Source organism: Talpa occidentalis, unplaced genomic scaffold (genome assembly GCF_014898055.3).
Source record: "Talpa occidentalis isolate TD23 unplaced genomic scaffold, MPIMG_talOcc4v2.1 talOcc4.17, whole genome shotgun sequence".
NCBI classification, from domain to species: Eukaryota; Metazoa; Chordata; class Mammalia; order Eulipotyphla; family Talpidae; genus Talpa; species Talpa occidentalis.
In genome coordinates, this window is record NW_023601754.1 from 23032559 (window position 1) to 23052706 (window position 20148).

General features: G+C 35.6%; 1 protein-coding gene across 1 annotated transcript in view; it reads left to right on the forward strand.

Moving 5' to 3' along the window:
• ITFG1 (integrin alpha FG-GAP repeat containing 1) overlaps positions 1-20148 on the forward strand; it is a 199685-nt gene that overhangs the window by 2286 nt on the left and 177251 nt on the right. The window contains 3 exon segments of the mRNA XM_037518077.1: positions 4500-4645; positions 6268-6325; positions 7501-7575. Coding sequence (XP_037373974.1) covers positions 4500-4645; positions 6268-6325; positions 7501-7575 — 279 coding nt within the window.

Consider the following 20148-nt stretch of genomic DNA (forward strand, 5'->3'; position numbering starts at 1 on the left):
GGGAGCAGCTCACTCACAGTCTCATCAAGTCAACTGTGTTTTGTGGGAGGTGGAAGAGAGTGGCTTACAGGAGGGAAAAGATCAGTGACCTCTGTTCTAATTTTTGTTTGTTGACTGGTGGTAGTGAATTTTTAAGTAATTCCAATCTAGCTGATGTTTTTAAGTGTTGAAGTACCAGTTCATATTTTTCTTTTTTATGACTGGTATTGCATGAGATACAGTGACCCCATCAGTAGTAAGCCCACAGTTTTGAAGCTATAAGAAGCAAGGATCGCTTGCTCTCTGGTTCACAGTGGCAACTTCTAGAAAGTCATGGGACTGGAGTTTATCTTAAATAAAATTTAAGTGAAGTATTTCCAGTTTGGGGACACAGCACTAGCAAGATATGGTATAAAAAACAGCATGTTGTGAAGAGGAGGCAGGAAGATTTGCCTGGCTGAGCAAAGCATGCGCTTTGGAGAGTTACAGACAAGGAAGGTGAGATCATGGCAGGCCAGAAATTTTCATCAGTCTCAGGAAGAGCTTGAACTCAACCCCCTGAAAAAAATGGGGAATCATTACAGGTTCTAATTTAAAGGAGAGATGATGAATGTTTTATTTTATGTTGATTTACTTGTTAATCCTGTGCAAGATGAATTGGTATATGGAAAGATCAGAGACTACTTAAGAAACTGCTTAAAAAAAATTTTAAGTCCTCATGTGGGCGAATAAGTGCTCAATATTTAATTTAAACTCAGACATATGTTTAAAATTTTGGCTTTGTGTTAGAACATTGAGAACAAAGTTAAAAATGGATAAACAGGAACTTAACCTTCTTGGGAAGTGTTATTGGGTACTGGATGTCAGCACATATAAGGAGGGAATGAAGCCGATAAATATATATATATATGTATATGAAATGAACTGCCTACAAGTGTTTTTCTAGGAAGATTAAACATTAAGGAAATTTATGGGATGTAAAAGACTTAGGATTCACAAAGTTAAAAAAAAAATCCCATTTCTTTTCCTTTGATTAATACATTGTTTTATATATGTTTAACATTTAGAAACTGTTGTTTTTGTTTTATGTAGTATGTTCTTCAAAGTAAAAAGCAAGTTTTTCTTTTCCACTCCCTTCTCCCTCTCTCATATATGGCCACTTTGAAAACTGTTAGCTGTTTCTTCTGGGTTTTATTTACATATTTTAAAATAACTTTTTATCCTGCAATTTCTGGAGTTATCTTCATCTCTGGGATTTTTTATTAGCTTAGATAGGGATTTAGCATCCTTAACTTATGTCCATAAACTCAATATAGTTATATATTTAGCTAAATCAGTCAGTTGTTTCTATTTTGCCTATAGATTCTATGCACTTCACAGCCAAGCATACAGTATTTTGTTTGTGTAGAGTTTTTCCTTCCTGGGTAAGTTATTGCTTTTTATTTTTATTTTATTTTTAACTTTTTTTTTTTTAAAGATTTATTTATTTATACAAGCACAGGGTACAGTCAGAAGTGCGGGAGGGTGAGAGAATTCACCAGAGCCAGAGGGGAGAGCAGAGCAGGCAGACTGACGAAGTACACTGCTGAGGGAAGCAGCGGGCGCAGCAGGAGAGGTCTGCGCGCCATGTGGGACCCTCGCCCGGTGGCTGGGGATCGAACCAGCACTGCAGAGGCTGCGCGCAGCTTCACAACCCAGCACTCAACCACTGTGCCACTGGGGAGGCCCAAATTATTGCTTTTTAAAAAGTAAATTGCATAGTTTTTGTGTACACACCCTTATTTATTTTCAGAGAATCCATTCATTTCTGCTACACACCTAGTGTGCATTTCTGTTTCCCCCATAGAATCCTCTGCACTCAATCTGGATTCATTCTCTAGGTCTGCTGTAGAGTTACTATTTGTGGACTTTCCCTCTGCTATTCTTTGTTTGATCTTTATTTCTTGGACCCAGTTGCCATTTTGTTCTTTTCTTCATTTACTTCACTAGAGTGTGTCCTTGGGAGATTCCTGAGAAAGGATGTGTGGTATGCCCTTCCACAGTCTTTTTCTACTCATGGTTAATATTTGGTTCACCTAGTCTTCTTGCTTCACAGGTTGCTATTTTAAAATCTAATACTATTCTTTCTTCTTATCTTTCAAATAAGACATCTTATTTTTGACATTGGAAGGTATTAGGGTATCTACTTTATTTCTTTTGCTCTGAGATTTCATGATACTGTATCTTGGTGTAGATTTTTTTTTCAATTATTATGCTGTACATTAGATGGGTCCCTTCAAACTGGCAGTTTCTGTCCTTGAAGATATTTTGAAATGTTCTTATAATATTTCTTTGGTAATTTTTTTCCTTGTCCTTTTAAGAATTCCTATCAATTGTTTATTGGACTGCCAGGGCATGTCCTTCTATGAATACTTTTTATGTTATCATACTTTTTTTATTTCAAAGAAGATTTGTTCTCTTATTCTTTTTTATTCATAGGCTAGTTTTTAATTTTGTTGGTTTGTTTTTTATTTTTTTTTTGAAGATTTATTTATTTATTAATGCAAGCACTGGGTATAGTCAGAAGCGCAGGAGGGTGAGAGAATTCACCAGAGCGGGGAACAGAACAGGCAGACCGACGAAATACACTGCTGAGGGGAGCAGCAGGTGGCAGGAGAGGTCTGGGCACCATGTGGGACCCTCGCAGGTGGCTGGGGATTGAACCGGCGCTGCAAATGCTACAGGCAGCTTCGCAGCCCAGTGCTCAACCACTGCGCCACCAGGCCCTGTTTGTTTTTTAATGGACATACAAGTCTCTTGTGTCTTCAAATATAGTTTTGAAGTTTTCTTTTGTTCCCGCTATTATTTCTGTTTTTTTAAGATTTATTATTACTATTGATTTTGGATCTCTATAATACTCTCTAGCTTTCTTTAAAAGGGCAGTTATCTATGGGCATTTAAAAGTAAAACAGTAAGGAGCTAATTGGAGACTGCAAGGTGGAACTTGTTTCCTAACTCTTTCACTCTAGGTCTGGTCTTGGATGCCTGCTTCCGAGGAATAGGATAAAGTTGGGGCAAGGGTTTGATTACTCCTTTGGGTAGACGTTCCATTAGTTCCTATTTTTAGTATAAGAGCAAAATCTTCCTTTCCTCTATGACTTAAGTTTCTCATGCCTGAAAATTACCAGAAATTAGCTGCTTGGTTTTTGCCTTGCTGAGCAAGAGAAGGAACCATACCATAGAACAGACTTTCAATTAAACCTGTTTTCAACCTTGTAGCTCACTCTTCTCTCTCACTCCTGATTACTCCAAATTCAAAGCTTCTCAGAGGCTCTTCAGTGCAACAAACTTTCCTTCTAGTGCATTTTTCTTCAGGCACTTTATCTTTATTGTTCCCTTGTCCTGCTAAGTCAGTTAGTATCCTCCCTTGCTATCTCCTTTCATGATCTCTTGGTGTTTGAGACTTAAACACTTTTTTAAGAACAAATCCATTCTGTTATCATTTTATTGGTTTCTGTGAAAGAGAATATAAATGCATGTGTCATTTTTACAACAATAATCTGGGTGATTGTAGGACTAAAACCATCTAACCCTTTGTAATATATTTCTATCTATTTCAGAGTAGTTTTTGCCCCCAGATCATGAATGTAGTTGTTGTGGTTGGTTTTGTTTGTTTGTTTTCTGTTTCTGTTTTTTGGCTCTTTAAACTTCATCATCCATCACCAAATGAAAGCTATATACACGACTGGTAGAAATAGAAACATAATCTAAGACCGCAATGACCCACCACAAACAAAAACAGAACCAAGCAATAAAACAAACCCCACCTCAAACCAGCCCTTTGGTGTTGCTGCTAAAGAAGCAAGGGGGTAGGAAATTGTGACTGTATTTGGACAAATATGTGTAGTATTTATTACTGTATATGTGTGTGTGTATGTACTTGTATATTACTGTATATATATTTGTGCATACATATATTCATGTATACATATTAGATACAATTTACTACATAATAGATGTACAATTACTTTATTGTTTTTTAAAGACCAGGTATTTTTCATATCTTGCATAGCTTTCAGAAATAAAATGATTGCTTGGTTTCATTGTAAATTTGCATCAGCATTAAAATCCAAATTTAACTATTTTACAAATAAAATCTTTTAGCTGATAAAATGACAGTGGTACTCCTTGCTGCTTTGGCAAGCAATTATGTACTTCTCTTTGTTATAATCATGATCCAAATATCTTCGCATGCTTGACAAAAGAACCAAATATACTTAAACATGAAACTGACTTTTCCCTTGTTATATTTTAGATTTATCTTGTTTCTTAAAACTATTCTGTATTCATTCTGACATATTTTGTAGATCAAAGAGAATCTATACACATAAAGGATGATAGGATATTAAAAGAAAGAATGATATTAATTATTTCTATGAAACTTTGAATTTTGTACTGAAAATCTTTTTGTACAATACAAATATATAAAGGTCCTTTTCTATTACAATGCAGCTGGATGTCTTGAAATGCTTTTCTTTTAGGAATCACAGTTCATTGATAACAAGTGTGGTCCCAGGAGATTATGATGGAGATTCACAAATGGATGTACTTCTCACATATTTTCCCAAAAATCATGCCAGCAGTGAATTGGGAGCTGTTATCTTCTGGGGACAGAATCAAACATTAGGTGAATTTGTTTTAAATTTTTTTTGATATTTGTCATTGAATAGTAAATAAAAAATATGCCTGGCAAATATAACAAAAGTACTGTTCTGAAATCAGTTTGAAAATGCAGTTCTTGAGTGCCAGTAATTGTCTTTAAAAAAACTTTTAAAAATCACATTTTCTGATCTTTATTTTTCAACGCAGAATTGATTTGGAGTCAATTCCAGAGAATAAAATTCAGTTTTGTTCCATTTAGGAAGATAGGCATTTATATTTCAGGATTTTTATGGCTTACAGAATACTGAGATTGTGGAAGAACAGACTCTAGGTTGAATTTTTGGGTACAGTCCCCACAAAGCTTTCAGGGAAGCTGCTGCCTTTTTACTATCAGAAAGTGGTCAGGGGGAGGAGGAGGGAGAGGGATCAGAGGGAGGGAGGGAGGAGCACAGGGGACTGAGGTGATGGTGCACGGGTGCATTGGTGAAGGAAACTCTATGGGGACTATACCTGACGGGGTGGGGAGAAGCAAATATTGTTTAAAAATGAACAATGATATAAAAACTAAAAAAAAGATTAATTGAAAAAAAAAAAAAGAAAGTGGTCAAGGGCTATCACCACTATGGCCTAAGTTGGATCCCCCACCAAGGAACTAACCCACACATGGCACAGCAGACCTTTCCTCTCTCACCCGCTGTTCCCCTTAGCAATGTATTTCAGTAAATCTACCTGCTCTGCTCCGCACTCTGTCTCTGGTGAATCCTCTCACCTCTCACCCCACACACACCTCTGGCCTACACCCCAGTTCTTCTATACAAAAATTTTTTTAAAAAGTGATCAGTTGTGTAACAACTGCCAAGTGACCCACCCTGCCAAGATTCTCACCAGCAAATGGATGTCCTTTCCTGCACCTTACCACTTGATACTTGCAAATTCAGTGATCAGAATCTAAAAAATAGCAGAAGCATAGCCTTCACCTCAATTCTCTCCCTTCCAACATTCACAGTGTGTCTGAAAGGCAAGACTTCCTTTTTATTCGGAGCTCAAGTGCAAGATTATCCAGGAAGTGCTATTGTATGGTTTCTAGTCTCCCCAATACAGGAAAACATAAAAAGATTAGAGAGCCAGTCTACCTTATGCAAGTCTTATCTGAAAAGCCAATTAACGTTTGCTCATGGAGTTATCTTTTGAGGTGAGGTGGAGGGGATGCAATTATGTTTTCTCCTAACATTTGGGAATATAAACAGTAATCTCAGTACTTCAAGTTCATTCAGTCATCAAGGATCTAGAGGAGTAACATTTGCAAAGCACTGCTTGTATAGAAGCATGGACATATTAGAGTCAGATAGTTCTTTACACGAAAACCTTGTCAACCTCTCTAGTGCAAAATTTTAAAAAGATGTGCTTAAGAAATTTTTAGATTGAAACTACAAAAGAAAGTTACTGTAATGCTGTTCTTCACTGAAGAATTTTGCCATATTTTACCTATTTTATTTATTAACTTGATGTCTAAGTTAGATTTATATTGTCTCAGTAATAGCTGGAAATACAGATGAATTTGAAAAGAATTTAAAAAATTTTCCCTCAGTGTAACTATCACCAATAATATAAAATGCCTGCTTAGTTATATATTTGCTTTCTTTATAGATCCTAACAACATGACCATACTCAATAGAACTTTTCATGATGAACCACTAATTATGGAGTAAGTATGTGCTTGCTTCCCTTTGATTATTTTATACTTACAAACATAAAGTAAAATTTTTCACATAAGTAGCGTTGCAACTAAATCTATTCTCCTTTGATAGCTATTAGGGGCCTGTCCTCTTAACTATATGATATTATTTGTTATGATAGAGGAAAACTAAAAATGAATTCAGTATTTTGGAAACAGGAAGGTTTGTGTTTTTGTTTGAATATTCCCACTGTGTAATTAGATTAATGCTTGCCATGTTAACTTAAAGAATTAAGATAACTATTTTGGGGTAAAGCTATTAGTGCTTGGTTGACAGATATAAAGGATGCATGGTTCCCCCCAATGATTTAGGAAGATTTCTATATGAAAGAGAAACATTTATTCTTTTTTTACAGCTTTTCCTTGGTGTTATAATTTATTTTCACATAATAGACTCATTAAATTTGCATAAATTTAATCCAAATTTCTGTCAGGATTTTAGGTAATGAGTAGAGATAATTTTGGCAACTGATATAATATGCTACCACATTCTACTTTCCAGTGCTGCCGTTTGTATAGTCCTTAGAATCAGTCTCATCAATAGGCCAGAGGCCACTAGAAGTCTGAACTATAATTCCATGGATTCTCTGAGTTTAAATTCTTTCATGTTGCATATATTTTCATTGTTGTTACAATATTCAAAGGCCAATGTAAATTTTTATATAAGAAGAGGTTACTTCTGTGAGTTATTTCCCCTAAGCCAATCTAACAAATTGGTCAAGGTTCTGAAATAAGTGTAGCCTCCTTAGGCCTCAGGGATAGACTTGGTCATAGACAATTCCACAACCTTACAACAAATGTTTTTTCTTGTTCATACTAGCCACTGTGGGTCAGTGATAAGCTCTGCTCTGTACCATCACTCAGAGTCAGGTTATTAGAGACCCTGTCATCTGTGTGATATATGGACTATCGGAGACATGTGTTCCTTTTCACTGCCATGACCAACTGGACTTAGAGGGTCCGGTAAGAAAAATTGAACACTTTGACCTAAAGTGACACATGTCACTTGTACTGACATTTTATTAACTGCAGTAGGTCCTAGTGAGCATTGTAATGTCTACCACACCTCACAAAAGTTATTTTCTTTGAAAGCTAAGTTAGAAGTGAGAATTTAATAAAATAACTGCTTAATGTTTTCTCTCCAGCTTCAATGGTGATTTAATTCCTGATGTCTTTGGCATCACAAATGAATCCAGCCAGCCACAGATACTATTAGGAGGGTGAGTAAATAGAATTAAAACACATAATTAATTGCACATATCGCTGCTACAGGGATTGCATGTCTATGTAGACTGATTGTTTTAACCCTTGGAGGGTGGGGGTGGGAATCCAACTGGAAATCCTTGTTCTTAAAGATTTTCTTATAGAATATTTGGTCATTATATAGTGTTCTCCGGCATTAGGTTTGATCCGTAGCTATTTTCAAAGTCCAACTTAATCCGTTTATCATTTCTGGAAGGCAAAGATATAAATTTTAAAAGTTCCTTTTAAATATTGGTTCATTAAATGCGTTTGGAGATGTAAAGGATTTGATAAATGAATTGGATAGCTGCAGTCTTGATGGGATTCTCCACCTTACACTCTTAGCTCCTAGACTTTTACTGATAAGCCTTGTTCCTTCTTTTATTTCTTCAATGAGCAAACAAGAATTGCCTGAAAATGTAAACTTTCCTCTACATTCTGGAAACTTTTCCAGAAGTATACTTTATCTTTGAGCTATATGTGTGTTAGGATTCTCTTATTATCTAATCAAGTCATTCTGAAGAAAAGCCACTTGAAATCTTGGAGTTTGAATATTTCCATTATAATTCCTCTAAATTTAAATAGAACTAGGCTCTTAAAGTGAATTCATGACAAGATACTTTTTATGAGAACTTCAACTTGCTTGCTTTTTTTTTATATTTGATAAGGCAAGGAATATGCATCACATTTATTGACTTTTGTTGACTCCCCAGGTACTTGGGAATCTAATGGATTTTCTTCCTTTGTTTTGAGATATGATTCACAGGCACCTACATGAGTAAATTGTCAAAATTAACTGTCACATTTCCCCTCACTTTTTCTGAAGATTTTCATGAAAGTATATGGGTAATTTGATGTTACTTTGTTGTGACCTTTGAAGGACTCGTTGCGAATCTTGAGTGGAAACTTTTTTTTTTTCCCTCTAACTTCAAAATATCTGGAAGACCATCCTATTTTACAGAGCACTTTGTTGGAGATCCTGTTTTGCCTTTGTGCTCATGTCTACCAGGAACTGAGTATGGGTGGGGTTCTGAGACAGAGGCCACTCCCCGCACTGCAAATTTTGTTAGTTTGCCTTGGGCTGGGACTACTCCAGTTTACTTAAAGAATGCCTGGAATATCATTAACATGATACACTTTACTTAAAGATTACCTGGAATATCTTTAACATGATATAGTTTGACTGTTTAGAAATTAAAACCTGTTGATAATTCACAAAGTAAAACTCCTTTATGGATCTTTTCAGATTTTCCACTTAATCTTACATAAAAATATTTAAGAAAAGCCAATTATTTAGAATGCCATGTGATAGTGCCATACCTTGTTCTGAATTCTGTATTTGTTTTTTTTTTCTAATACTTCTTGAAAATCTATAGCTTTTATAACTTACTCTGCCCAAAGACATGTTATCTTTTTTTTTAATGCATTATGAAATACTAATCTGGTATTTTATGATATTTCTCATTTAAACTTTAGTTACAGATTAAACAATAGTAGTTACCCATATTGTAAGTAACAAGTTTGTATCCAAAATTTGTACTGATGCCAATTTAAACAATGAAGTTACATAAACTGACTGAAAATAATTTGTCAATAACATTGATATGATGCCTATAGCCTATCACTATTCAGACAATAGAAGGCTAAGTTTGTTTCCATGGGAGGAAGCATTAATATGCTATTCAACTAAATGTGTGTGTGTGTGTGTGTGTGTGCCATATCGGGTTTATAAATTACCAATACATGAATAGGTGCATAAGTGAAGAAGTCACGGACATAGACATTTTAGACTATTTATAAGACCACTGATTATCAGCCCAATCTTCCTCATTAAGAAATCCAGCATGCCTTTTGCAACTTAATTTTTATGCCGTCTGAGTATAGCAAACCTGAGAGTATCTTAAATTTGGTTAAATATGGCCAGCATCTTAATTTTATGGGAAATTTGCAATGATCTTTAAATAGATCTTTAAGTGGATCTTTAAGTATTCCCAGAAGATTATCTGGAAAGCCCATGGAAATAGGAGATTGCCCATAAGTAAAACTAGCATGGCTTGGTTTCATTGGAGTAAAGGTACAGATGGTCAATCTAAGCATATAGGTAATAATGGTAATATGCAGAAGAATCTCTTTTAATTGGTACAATGGGGCTATCAGAAATGGGCAGAAAGGGTGCTAAATCTGCAGAGGTGCCAGAAATAATTGAAGTGTGTTAAATGGTCAAATGTGAAGCTTCAGCTTGTACCTCAATCTCACTTTTTAATGACTTGAAATAATGTAATAATGTGCCACATTACTTAAAAATAACACCTAACTATTACGTGTTAAAGCACCTTTTGCAGTGATGTGAGATTATTGTTAATGAGCATTTTCTATAAAAGGGATGTTGTGTAAGCATTCAAAATAATGTTTTTAGTATCTAAGTGAAAAAACTTGTACCTGTAATTTTAATCAAAACCAAATGCAATGTTGGTCTGTTCACATTTTCTATGACTCATATTGTGAGTTCAAACATATTTCTGGGTCAGGCCCAAGTTGTATACCTGGGAATATTATTATAGGTATACAACAGATGAGTACTTTGTCCTGTCTATTTACTTGATAAGGGACTTCATAAATGATTTCCATGAAAATTTTGAATGTAATATTAAAGTTACTAAAAGCAGCCATTTTTAACTATTAGCTATGAGGGTGTTTATTTTCTCTCATTACCAGAAAAAATGTATTTTTATTTAAATAAAGTTAGATACTCTCAATTGAGGAGTACTCCCTGTTTCCATATAACCTTCCATGTTTTCTGACATTATAAGCAGTGGCTAATTTATTAATTTAACATTCATTTTTACTGCTTGTTTTGTTTATTGATACATTGCAGAAAATATTACAGGTATTTATCTTATATAACAATAATATGATATTTTCATGTAAGTCTACTGCTTAGAAATAATATGATGTGGGCCTCCTAGGTGGCGCAGCGGTTGAGCGCTGGGTTGCGAATTTGCCCGCGGCCTCTGCGGCGCCGGTTCGATCCCTGGCTGCTCCCCGGCCACTGGAGAAGGGTTCCACATGGCGCGCAGACCTCTCCTGCTGCCCGCTGCTCCCCTCAGCAGTGTACTTAAGTCCTTCTGCCTGCTCTGCTCCCAGCTCTGGCTCTGGTGAATTCTCTCACCCTCCCGCACTTCTGACTGTATCCAGTGCATGTATAAACAAAACAAACAAACAAATAAATAAAGAAATAAATAAAGCATGCCTCTATATTAAAAAAAAAAGAAAGAAATAATATGATGTTTATGATGAAATGTGTAACACAAAACCATGTAATCCCAGAAGCAGCTTTTAGCTTTATAATCAGCATTAGTATTCATAATGGTAGTAAGAAAAGGTGGCTTTGAGATGATTCATATTTTCTTAGACTTCCTGTAATAGGCCCCTCCCCTTCTCACCTCATGCAGCATTTACATATTGAACATTGTTATTTAAAGAATCTGTAAGAACTTGAGAAATAATTTGTTAGTCTTCAGATTTTCTTTCCTAAAGAAATTTTGCTATGCAATATAAATTCATATCTTGCTCCATTGTTTGTTTCTTTTCAAAAGTAAGCCACAGAAAAATAGTGAAAAAGCATTAGCAAATAACTTAAAATCGTGTATGCTGTGATTATTCAAGTGGCATATCATTGAAGAGTCATAATTGTATTTGTTGGACTCCCACCGGAAGCTTTTTTATTTTATTCTTTAATCGTGATAACATTAGTGTGCAGCAATGTAGAAGTTTATTCAGGTGTACACTTGTAACGTCAGCAGCCGCATATGTTACCACACACACTACCAAATATTCAGTAACCATCCACACCAACCATTCAGCGCCTCCTCCTCCCAACCTATTCCCTCCCTACACTTTTCCCCTCTGGCTACCACCATCTTAATGTCAGAATTTAAAAGTTTGTTTAAATTTTGTTCATTTTCTTTTTTCTATTTATATTCCACAGATAAGTAAAATTATATACTACTTGAATTTCTCCTTCTGACATACTTAGTCAATGTCCATCCATGTTGCAAATGGGAAAATTTCTTCTTTTTTATGACTTAGTAATATTCTGTGTGTATGTATGTGTGTGAACACGTATATATTTACATATACATATATACCACATCTTCATTATCTACTCGTTCATCATTGAGCACTTGGGTTGTTCCATACTTTAGTGATAGGATGCTGCAATGAATATAGGGATACCAAAAATACATGACTGGATCAAAAAGATGTAGTATATATACACAATGGAATACTATTCAGTAATCAAAAAAGATAAAACTCATGCCATTTGCAGCAACATGGATGGAACTAGGAAGCATCATGCTCAGTAAAATAAGCCAAAAGGAAAAAGAAAAATATCGAATGGTTTCATTTATAGGAAGAATATAGGGGAACTAAATAAGGGATCTGGGGGGAGGGACAAAATAATAGTAATAATAAAAAAAATACAACAAAATTATCAGACAACCTAAATCAGACAATCTGTGAGGGAGTGGGGGGAAAAGAGATCAAAACAGGGGAGGAAAGAGCACAAGAGACTATGGTGATGATTCACAGGTTAATTGGTGGTGGGAATTTTACGGGGAATACACAAGATGTAAAAGAAATAAATTAAAAAATTAAATTAATAGGAAAATATGCAATACAACCAGACTAAAAAAAGAAAAGAAAGACAGATAAGGAAGAAGTTGGAAATGAAATCTTGGTGCAAGATGTGAGTGGGGAAAACTCAGAAGGGATCAGATGGTCCATTCCCTATGGGTGGTGGAGAGAAGGAAAAAGGTAGCAAGTAAACAATTCTGGGGTGAAGTAAAACTGACTCTGGTGACTCACACAGTTGGTAGAAATCTTGGAGAATTAGGTTTGGAAAATGATCAGGAGCCAAGAGAAATTCGGAGACCAGAATTGCAGCCAAGGTCATACACCACAGGTAGTGTGGTGAGGATGCTATTGGCATGCCACCACTAGTAGTGGTGATTTCTCTGGCACTAAGATGGAAATTAATAAAAATTATTCTTTTTAAAAAAATAAATATAGGGATATATATCTTTTCAGGTTATTGTTTTTGTATTTTTTTAGATAAATACCTAGAAATAGGATTTGCTGGGTTATATGCTAGTTAGATTTTTAATTTTTATGAACATCTTTTTAAAAAATATTTATTTGTTTTTCCCATAGAAGAACTGTGGTGTAGGTCATAGGTGTGGGAGATGAGAGAATTTACCAGAAACAGAGTGGGAAGCAAAATAAGTGGATCTACTGAAATACACTGCCAAAGGGAGCAGCAGGCGAGACAGGAGAGGTCTGCTATGCCATATGTGGGTTAGCTCCCTGGCCAGGAATGGAGCTATACCAGCCGTAGTGCTGAGACTTAATCCCTAGGCCACCAAAGAGGCCCCATATTTTTAATTTTTTGAGAAACCTCCATACTGGTTTCCACTGGAAGCTTTTGAGTGGTCAGTTAAATGAGCCATACTTCCCTGGTGATTTATTATACTGCTTTCTTTTAGTTTCTGACTGGTAACATTGTATTTAAGTGAAATTATGTTTCTAAGTGAATGATTTAACATGTTAACTCTCAAAATTTACTTAACCTTGCTTTTAAATTTTACAATTTTTATGTGTGTATTCTTTGTAGTAATCAGAAAAATATCAGCTTCTTGAAAAAAGCAGTTTTATAATTTCTATGCAAAGAAATTTGATAGTAACATTTTATCATGAATATCAATATTTAGAATTATTTTGAATTCAACGTATTTCTATTACAAAGGTCAAAATTTTGTTTGCTTTCTATAACTACATATGCATTTAAAAAGTCCATTTTAGGGCCTCCCCAGTGGCGCAGCGGTTGAGCGCTGGGTTGCGAAGCTGCCGTGGCCTCTGCAGCACCAGTTCGATCCCCAGGCTGCTCCCCGGCCACCGGAGGAGGGTCCCACATGGCGCGCAGACCTCTCCTGCCGCCCGCTGCTCCCTCAGCAGTGTTCCTCGGTCCTTCTGCCTGCTCTGCTCCCGTTCTGGCTCTGGTAAATTCTCTCACCCTCCCGCTCTTCTCACTGTACCCAGTGCATGTATAAACAAAACAAACAAACAAACAAATAAATAAATAAAACATGCCTCTATAAAAAAAAAGTCCATTTTAAAACAACATTTATTCACACTTTCCTGTACACTTAAAGATGGTTAAGATGGTAAATTTTATGTTGTGTGTGTTTAACCACATAAAAACAAATTAGAAAAATGAAAACAAAGAAACATAGTTAGAAAAGCCATGTATATGGCGCGCAGACCTCTCCTGCCGCCCGCTGCTCCCCTCAGCAGTGTACTTCGGTCCTTCTGCCTGTTCTGCTCCCTGCTCTAGCTCCGGTGAATTCTCTCACCCTCCCACACTTCTGACTGTACCCAGTGCTTGTATAAATAAATAAATAAATAAATCTTTTTAAAAATTAAATTAAATTAAAAAAAAGACATTCTATTTAAAAAAAAAGCCATGTATACATTATTTCACTTTAGGTTAAAATGCACCAAAATAGTTTATACTTTTGAAAATACAGGGTAAGTCCTCTTTTGTTAGATTATTATTGCATTTTTAAAAAAATTATGTTATTAAAGCAAAAACAGACAATTACAAATCAGAGACATACTGCCAGGGAGGAGGAGGGAGAGGGATCAGTGAGAAGGACGGAAGAGAACAGGACTGAGGTGATGGTGCACAGGTGTATTGGTGAAGAAAACTCTGTGGGGACTACACCTGAGGGGGTGGGGAAGAAGCAAATATTGTTTAAAAATGAACAACGATGTAAAAAAAATTATTTAAAAAAATAAAAAATTATGTTGTAGAAAATGCCCTACAAATACTTAAAATTTTTACAGTTTAGTGGCCTAACCTCGAGTACCATATTAGTTCTGAGTAGCATTGTGGGGGTGGCTGTCCCCGCTTTGCATTGCTTTCTGTTATAACTGCCAGCTCTAGGAGCAAGTGCTGCTAGACACATCCTTTTTTTTTTTTTTTTTTTCTCTCTATATTTTTTACACCATTATTCATTTTTGTACAGTTTGCTTTCTCCTCTCAGGTGTAGTCCCCATAAAATTCCCACCACCAAGTCATCTGTGAACCATCACATAGTCTCTTATGCTCATCCCACCCCTGTTTGAATGTCTCTCCCTCCCTTTCCCCCTTCCCTGCTGAGTATCTCTGATTCATAGTTGCCTGCTAGTTTTTTTTGCTCATTTGTTTGGTTTTTTTGTTTTTTTTTAAGATTTATTTATTTATTTATACAAGCACTGGATACAGTCAGAAGCGCAGGAGGGTAAGAGAATTCACCAGAGCCAGAGCGGGGAACAGAACAGGCAGACTGACGAAATACACTGCTGAGGGGAGCAGCAGGCACGGCAGGAGAGGTCTGTGTGCCATGTGGGACCCTCTCTGGCGCCAGGGATCGAACCAGTGCTACAGAGGCTGTGGGCAGCTTTGCAGCCCAGTGCTCAGCCGCTGTGCCACCAGAAGAGGCCCTTGCCTGCTATTTTGTCTTTTTTTTTTTTTTTCCATTATTTGGTTCCACTATATTAGACACCTCTCTTAAGTGTGATATTTCTGTTGCACAGACTAAGAAGTTAGGGATATTAAGACAAAGTAAGGCTATGGCTGAAAAAAATCTCTGTATTTTCTCTTATGGACATAAGATGTTATTTCTCAATGTTTCCTAAGATTTATCTGGTCCATCCCAGACCTTTGAGTACTAATACTTAATGGATAACCCAACACTTATTTACCAGGGTAACTTTGTTCTCTGGTGACTCATAAATTCTGTTCCCCACTGTGTCCCTGGAGAAGGGACATACCACAGGGTTGCCCAGCTTTTCTATCCTCTGTGAGTCTTCTGGTTGGGTGGTGAGGAACAAGAAGAAAGAAAATCTTAAATAAGCCTATTTGTTGTTCTAAATATCTAGTGAAGAACTCTGTGCTTGTCACTTTATATTAGTCATCTCATTTTTCCCTCACAACAGTTTGCAGGGCTAGAGTCTAAAGTAGGTGTTTTGAAGAGACTAAATCAAAGGTGAAGTGCTTTAAGTTCACAATATATGACTAAAGTGTACCTTGGAGATCTCAGTGTTGTCTTTCAAGATCTAAAGTCTGTGTTCTTGCCTTCATTTCTCCACAGCTATGACCATTGTTGTAGTCACAGAGAATATCTGGGTCTTCTATGTGCCTGGCTTGGACTTCCTCGTAGAATAGATTTCCAAAGAGAATTTCAACAGGTGTAGGCAGAAGCTGCACATCCCTTAAGTTCAGAACTTAAACAGCATCACTCTTGCTTTATTCTGTTGGTCAAAATAGATCAGAGAACTAGAAAATATTCAAAGGGGCTAGGAGATTATAGGCTGCCTGTTGATATGGGCATGGCAAAATCAAAAAAAAAGAGCATGTGGAATGGAAAACAAGTTGATCCTCACTGGAAACACAACATAGTAGACTGTTTATTCACTGTATAGTAAGTAAAGACTTGCAAAGGCATATACAAAGACAATTTAAGCAAATCATTTTCTGTATCCTGCTTATGGACCCCTCTCTAAAATTTATGCGCCTGAGAATGTACCTGTTTTCACTGTAATTTTCTCCTCCTTCATATAAGGATGCCATATTCCTTACTGTTCGTAAATCTTACTGATATGTATTCCTGGAGATTAAACACAGATATCATACACTAATACACATGTACTCTTTCTTATTACCTGTTTTTCTTAGAATGAAACTTGGCTGTAAAGGGGGCATTTTTGTTTTTCTTTAATGAACCCCAAAAGGTTTTGTTATTTGTTTTTGTTTTTGCATGGAAGAACTGGGGTGTAGGCCAGAGGTAGAGGGGGTGAGAGGATTCACCAGAGACAGAGTGGGGAGCAGTACAGGCAGATTTACTGAAAGACACTGCTAAGGGGAGCAGCAGGTAAAACAGGAGAGGTCTGCTGCGCCATATGTGGGTTAGCTCCCTTGCGGGGATAAAACTCAGGAGGCTGTGGTAATAGCACTGAGACTTAACCCTTAGATCATCAGGAGGCCTGAAAGGGGGCATTTTGTTCTACATTTCAGAAATTCTGAATTCAGATGTGCTAGAGTGGGATTGTGGGAATAATAACAGTTTTTGTTTGAATGACTTTTGCCTCTTCCATCCCCTGATTACTGGGAAAGAATCCGTTATTGTTGATAGAGTATCCTAGAAAAGCAAAACAAAGAACATTGATAAGAAATTCCAAATTCTACCTTTCAGTTATTCTTAGTACTCAATCTCTAAAGCATATCTTTAACTGAAAAGAAGATTCCTTTTATACCGAAGTATTTTTTAATGTGACTGGAATGGTTTTACATAATTTCTTTTATATTTGGTATACATTTTTAATAATGTAGCTAAAACCTATTTTATCAACTTATATCAAGAAAATTCCATATAGGGCCTCCCCTGGTGGCACAGTGGTTGAGGGCTTCCCACAGCTTCTGCAGCGCCAGTTCGATCCCCGGCCGCCGGCGAGGGTCCCACATGGCGCCCAGACCCCTCCTGCCGCACCCGCTGCTACCCTCAGCAGTGTACTTTGTCAGTCTGCCTGTTCTGTTCTCCACTCTGGCTCTGGTGAATTCTCTCACCCTCCCATGCTTCTGACTGTACCCAGTGCTTGTATAAATAAATACAAAATAAATCTTAAAAAAAAAAAAATTCCATATAAATAAAGTCAAGCATCTTATTTTGTCATTTTTTAATTATGTGGGATTGGCCTATTTTTACTCTTATCCATTACATTAATAATCCAAATTGTCACTGAAGGCATTAAAAAGGTTACTATTTCTAGTGGAATAGTTGGGAGATGTGGAAAAGTTACTGTTTTCTATCACCTGTTAAAAGAAAATATATTTACATGCCAACTCTACAGCCAAATAATTATTCTCTGATTATATTTTTGTTATTGTGATAAAATAACAAAACTCTGGGTAAACACAACACTGTATGATTTAGGGGTAGAACTGCACACCTTTTCAGATGAATCTACCACAACACTCCTATCACCAAAACACCAATAGCCCTTCACCTATATAGTCAGTCCCCTTCTGGTGGTCTCAGTTTTTCAGTTAGATTTCTAGAGTTTGTTTTGGTTTAGTTTTGTTTCTTTATTTTCCATACTTGAATGAAATCACCCAGTGTTTTCGTGTCTTCTTCTGATTTATTTTGCTTAGCATAATCTCCAGCTCTACCCATGTTGTATAGTCTATACCTTTCTCATTTTTAAAAATGTTAAGAAAAATTTATGTCAAAAAAGTAAGGAAGCAATTATGTTATTTCTCGTTTTTATGAGCATTTTCAATTTAATTAATCCAAAGACAGACACCAGAGTATATTATTCACACACATGCAGTAAAGGGCTGTTACATCTTTTACTTCCTATATTATTATTACAACTGTGTACATTGTAGTAACATAAGATCACTCATGAGAAACATGTTGCTTTACTGTCTTGTTTTTTATAAAAATAAATTTTTAGAATTATTGTAATCTTGACTGCTTTTAGTAATCTGTCCTATAATACACATTCTGTACTTAGCAGTTTTCATAATATTCCTTGAAGCTTATTTTAACACATTTAGTTGAATTGAAAAAAATAAGATTAAACTCTTTCTGAGGAAATAGCTTTCATTTGGAGGATTGACTTTGCTAATTGGATTATGTGGACTGATATGGTCTATGAATTGAACTAAATCTGCAGCTCTGAATTGTTTACTTTTGTTATGGAAAATTTTATTTCTTTGTATTTTATTTATTTTTAATTTGTTATTGAGGTAGTGTTGGTTTGCATTGTTGTTTGCATTCTAGAAGTATAGGATTCTACCCTCTGGTGATGTTACCATAAGGCTCCCACCTCCAAAGCATCAAGGTTCATTGTGCTTCTTCCCCACCTTGAGCTCACCCTTCCTTCTTCTGGATGCCTCACTTCTATAGTCAGCTTTCACGGGCTAGTTTTTGAGTTTGGCTTTATCTGACCCTAAATCTGGTTTTTCTGTTTCCCACATATAAGCGACACTATCTGGCATTTGTCTTTCTACTTCTGAATTCTTTTGCTTACTGTAATCCCTTCCAGCTCTGTTCTTGTTGCTACAAATGGCAAAGTTTATCTTTCAGGATTGCTGAGTAGTAAGTAGTCCAATGTGTATATTGTTATGTCTTCTTGATCCACTGATCTCTTTGGGGGCTCTTTAGTTGTTTCTACAATTTGGCTATTGTAAATTTAGTGTTACAAAAAAACAGGGTACTACAAGTTACCCATCATATTAGTGTTTTTATGTTATTCAGGTATAGACCTAGGAGTAGACTTGGGTCATATGGTAGATCTATTTTTAATCTTTTGAGAAACCTCCATACCGCTTTCATTACAGAAAATTTTAAACCTCTGCAAAGTTAGAGAGAATAGGATAATGAGTTTTGCAAGTACACTACCTGTCATCTAGCTACAGTATCAACTATTATTTCAGCCACACATGTTCCTTATCTTTCTCTTTCCTAAAAACCTCCCTAGATATTTTTAATCTGTAAATATTTCAATGTATATTCCAAGAAGTAGGATTTTTTAAAAATACTTATTCACAATATATTTATTATACCTAAAGTACTAAAAGTAATTTGTAATATATAGTTTCCAAGGAGATTTTAATAAACATATGTGAACAAGATTTCTTAACAATTATATCTGTAAAAATAATAGGAATAGATTTTATACTGAATCCTATTTCATTCTAGCAGTCACAAATTAATCTAAGGGTAAATAAACTAATGTATTTAAAGTTGTATTAATCTCAAAATGCATTTCTGATAATATTTTACCTTAAGTTTAATAAGTTATCAAACTACATAATATGTGTTTTTAGTACTACACATGAATAGCTAAAATAACCTCAAAGATTGTTTTAAATGCTTGGATACATAAAACCAATTTAAGTACCAATTTTAATTTTATATGAGTTGCTCGACATATATTTCTTTGGAGATGTATGATGGAGTAACCACTCAAAAAACTTAAGTACTCAAAACATTTTACATCATGATAAAATTCTGTAAGACAAATAGAATAGAAATACAACTTCAAGGATAAAAGGGAAAGATGTAAAATTAAAGAAGAGTTTGTTCATGTGGTTTTGTGTGTTTGGAATGTACATTTGATTTCAAATGTTCAAAATTTCTAATAGATTTTTAAATTATTTTATAGATGTTTAAAGTGATGAAAGCATTTAGATTACTTAGAAATGAACTTAACTGTTAAAATTTTTTTAGCCTTTTCAAAATTATTTTTCTATCTCAGCAAAATTATTTTTCAAAATTATTTAGTCTATCTGAGCAAAAATGGATGTAAACCACCAGAACTGGGCAAATTAAAGAACTCACAACCTGGAGAAGCAGGCTAGACCCGGTTTCATGCTAGACCTACCTCCAGTAACTGTTGTTACCTGGATATCTGAAGTAATGATAGTTCTGTATAGACTGATC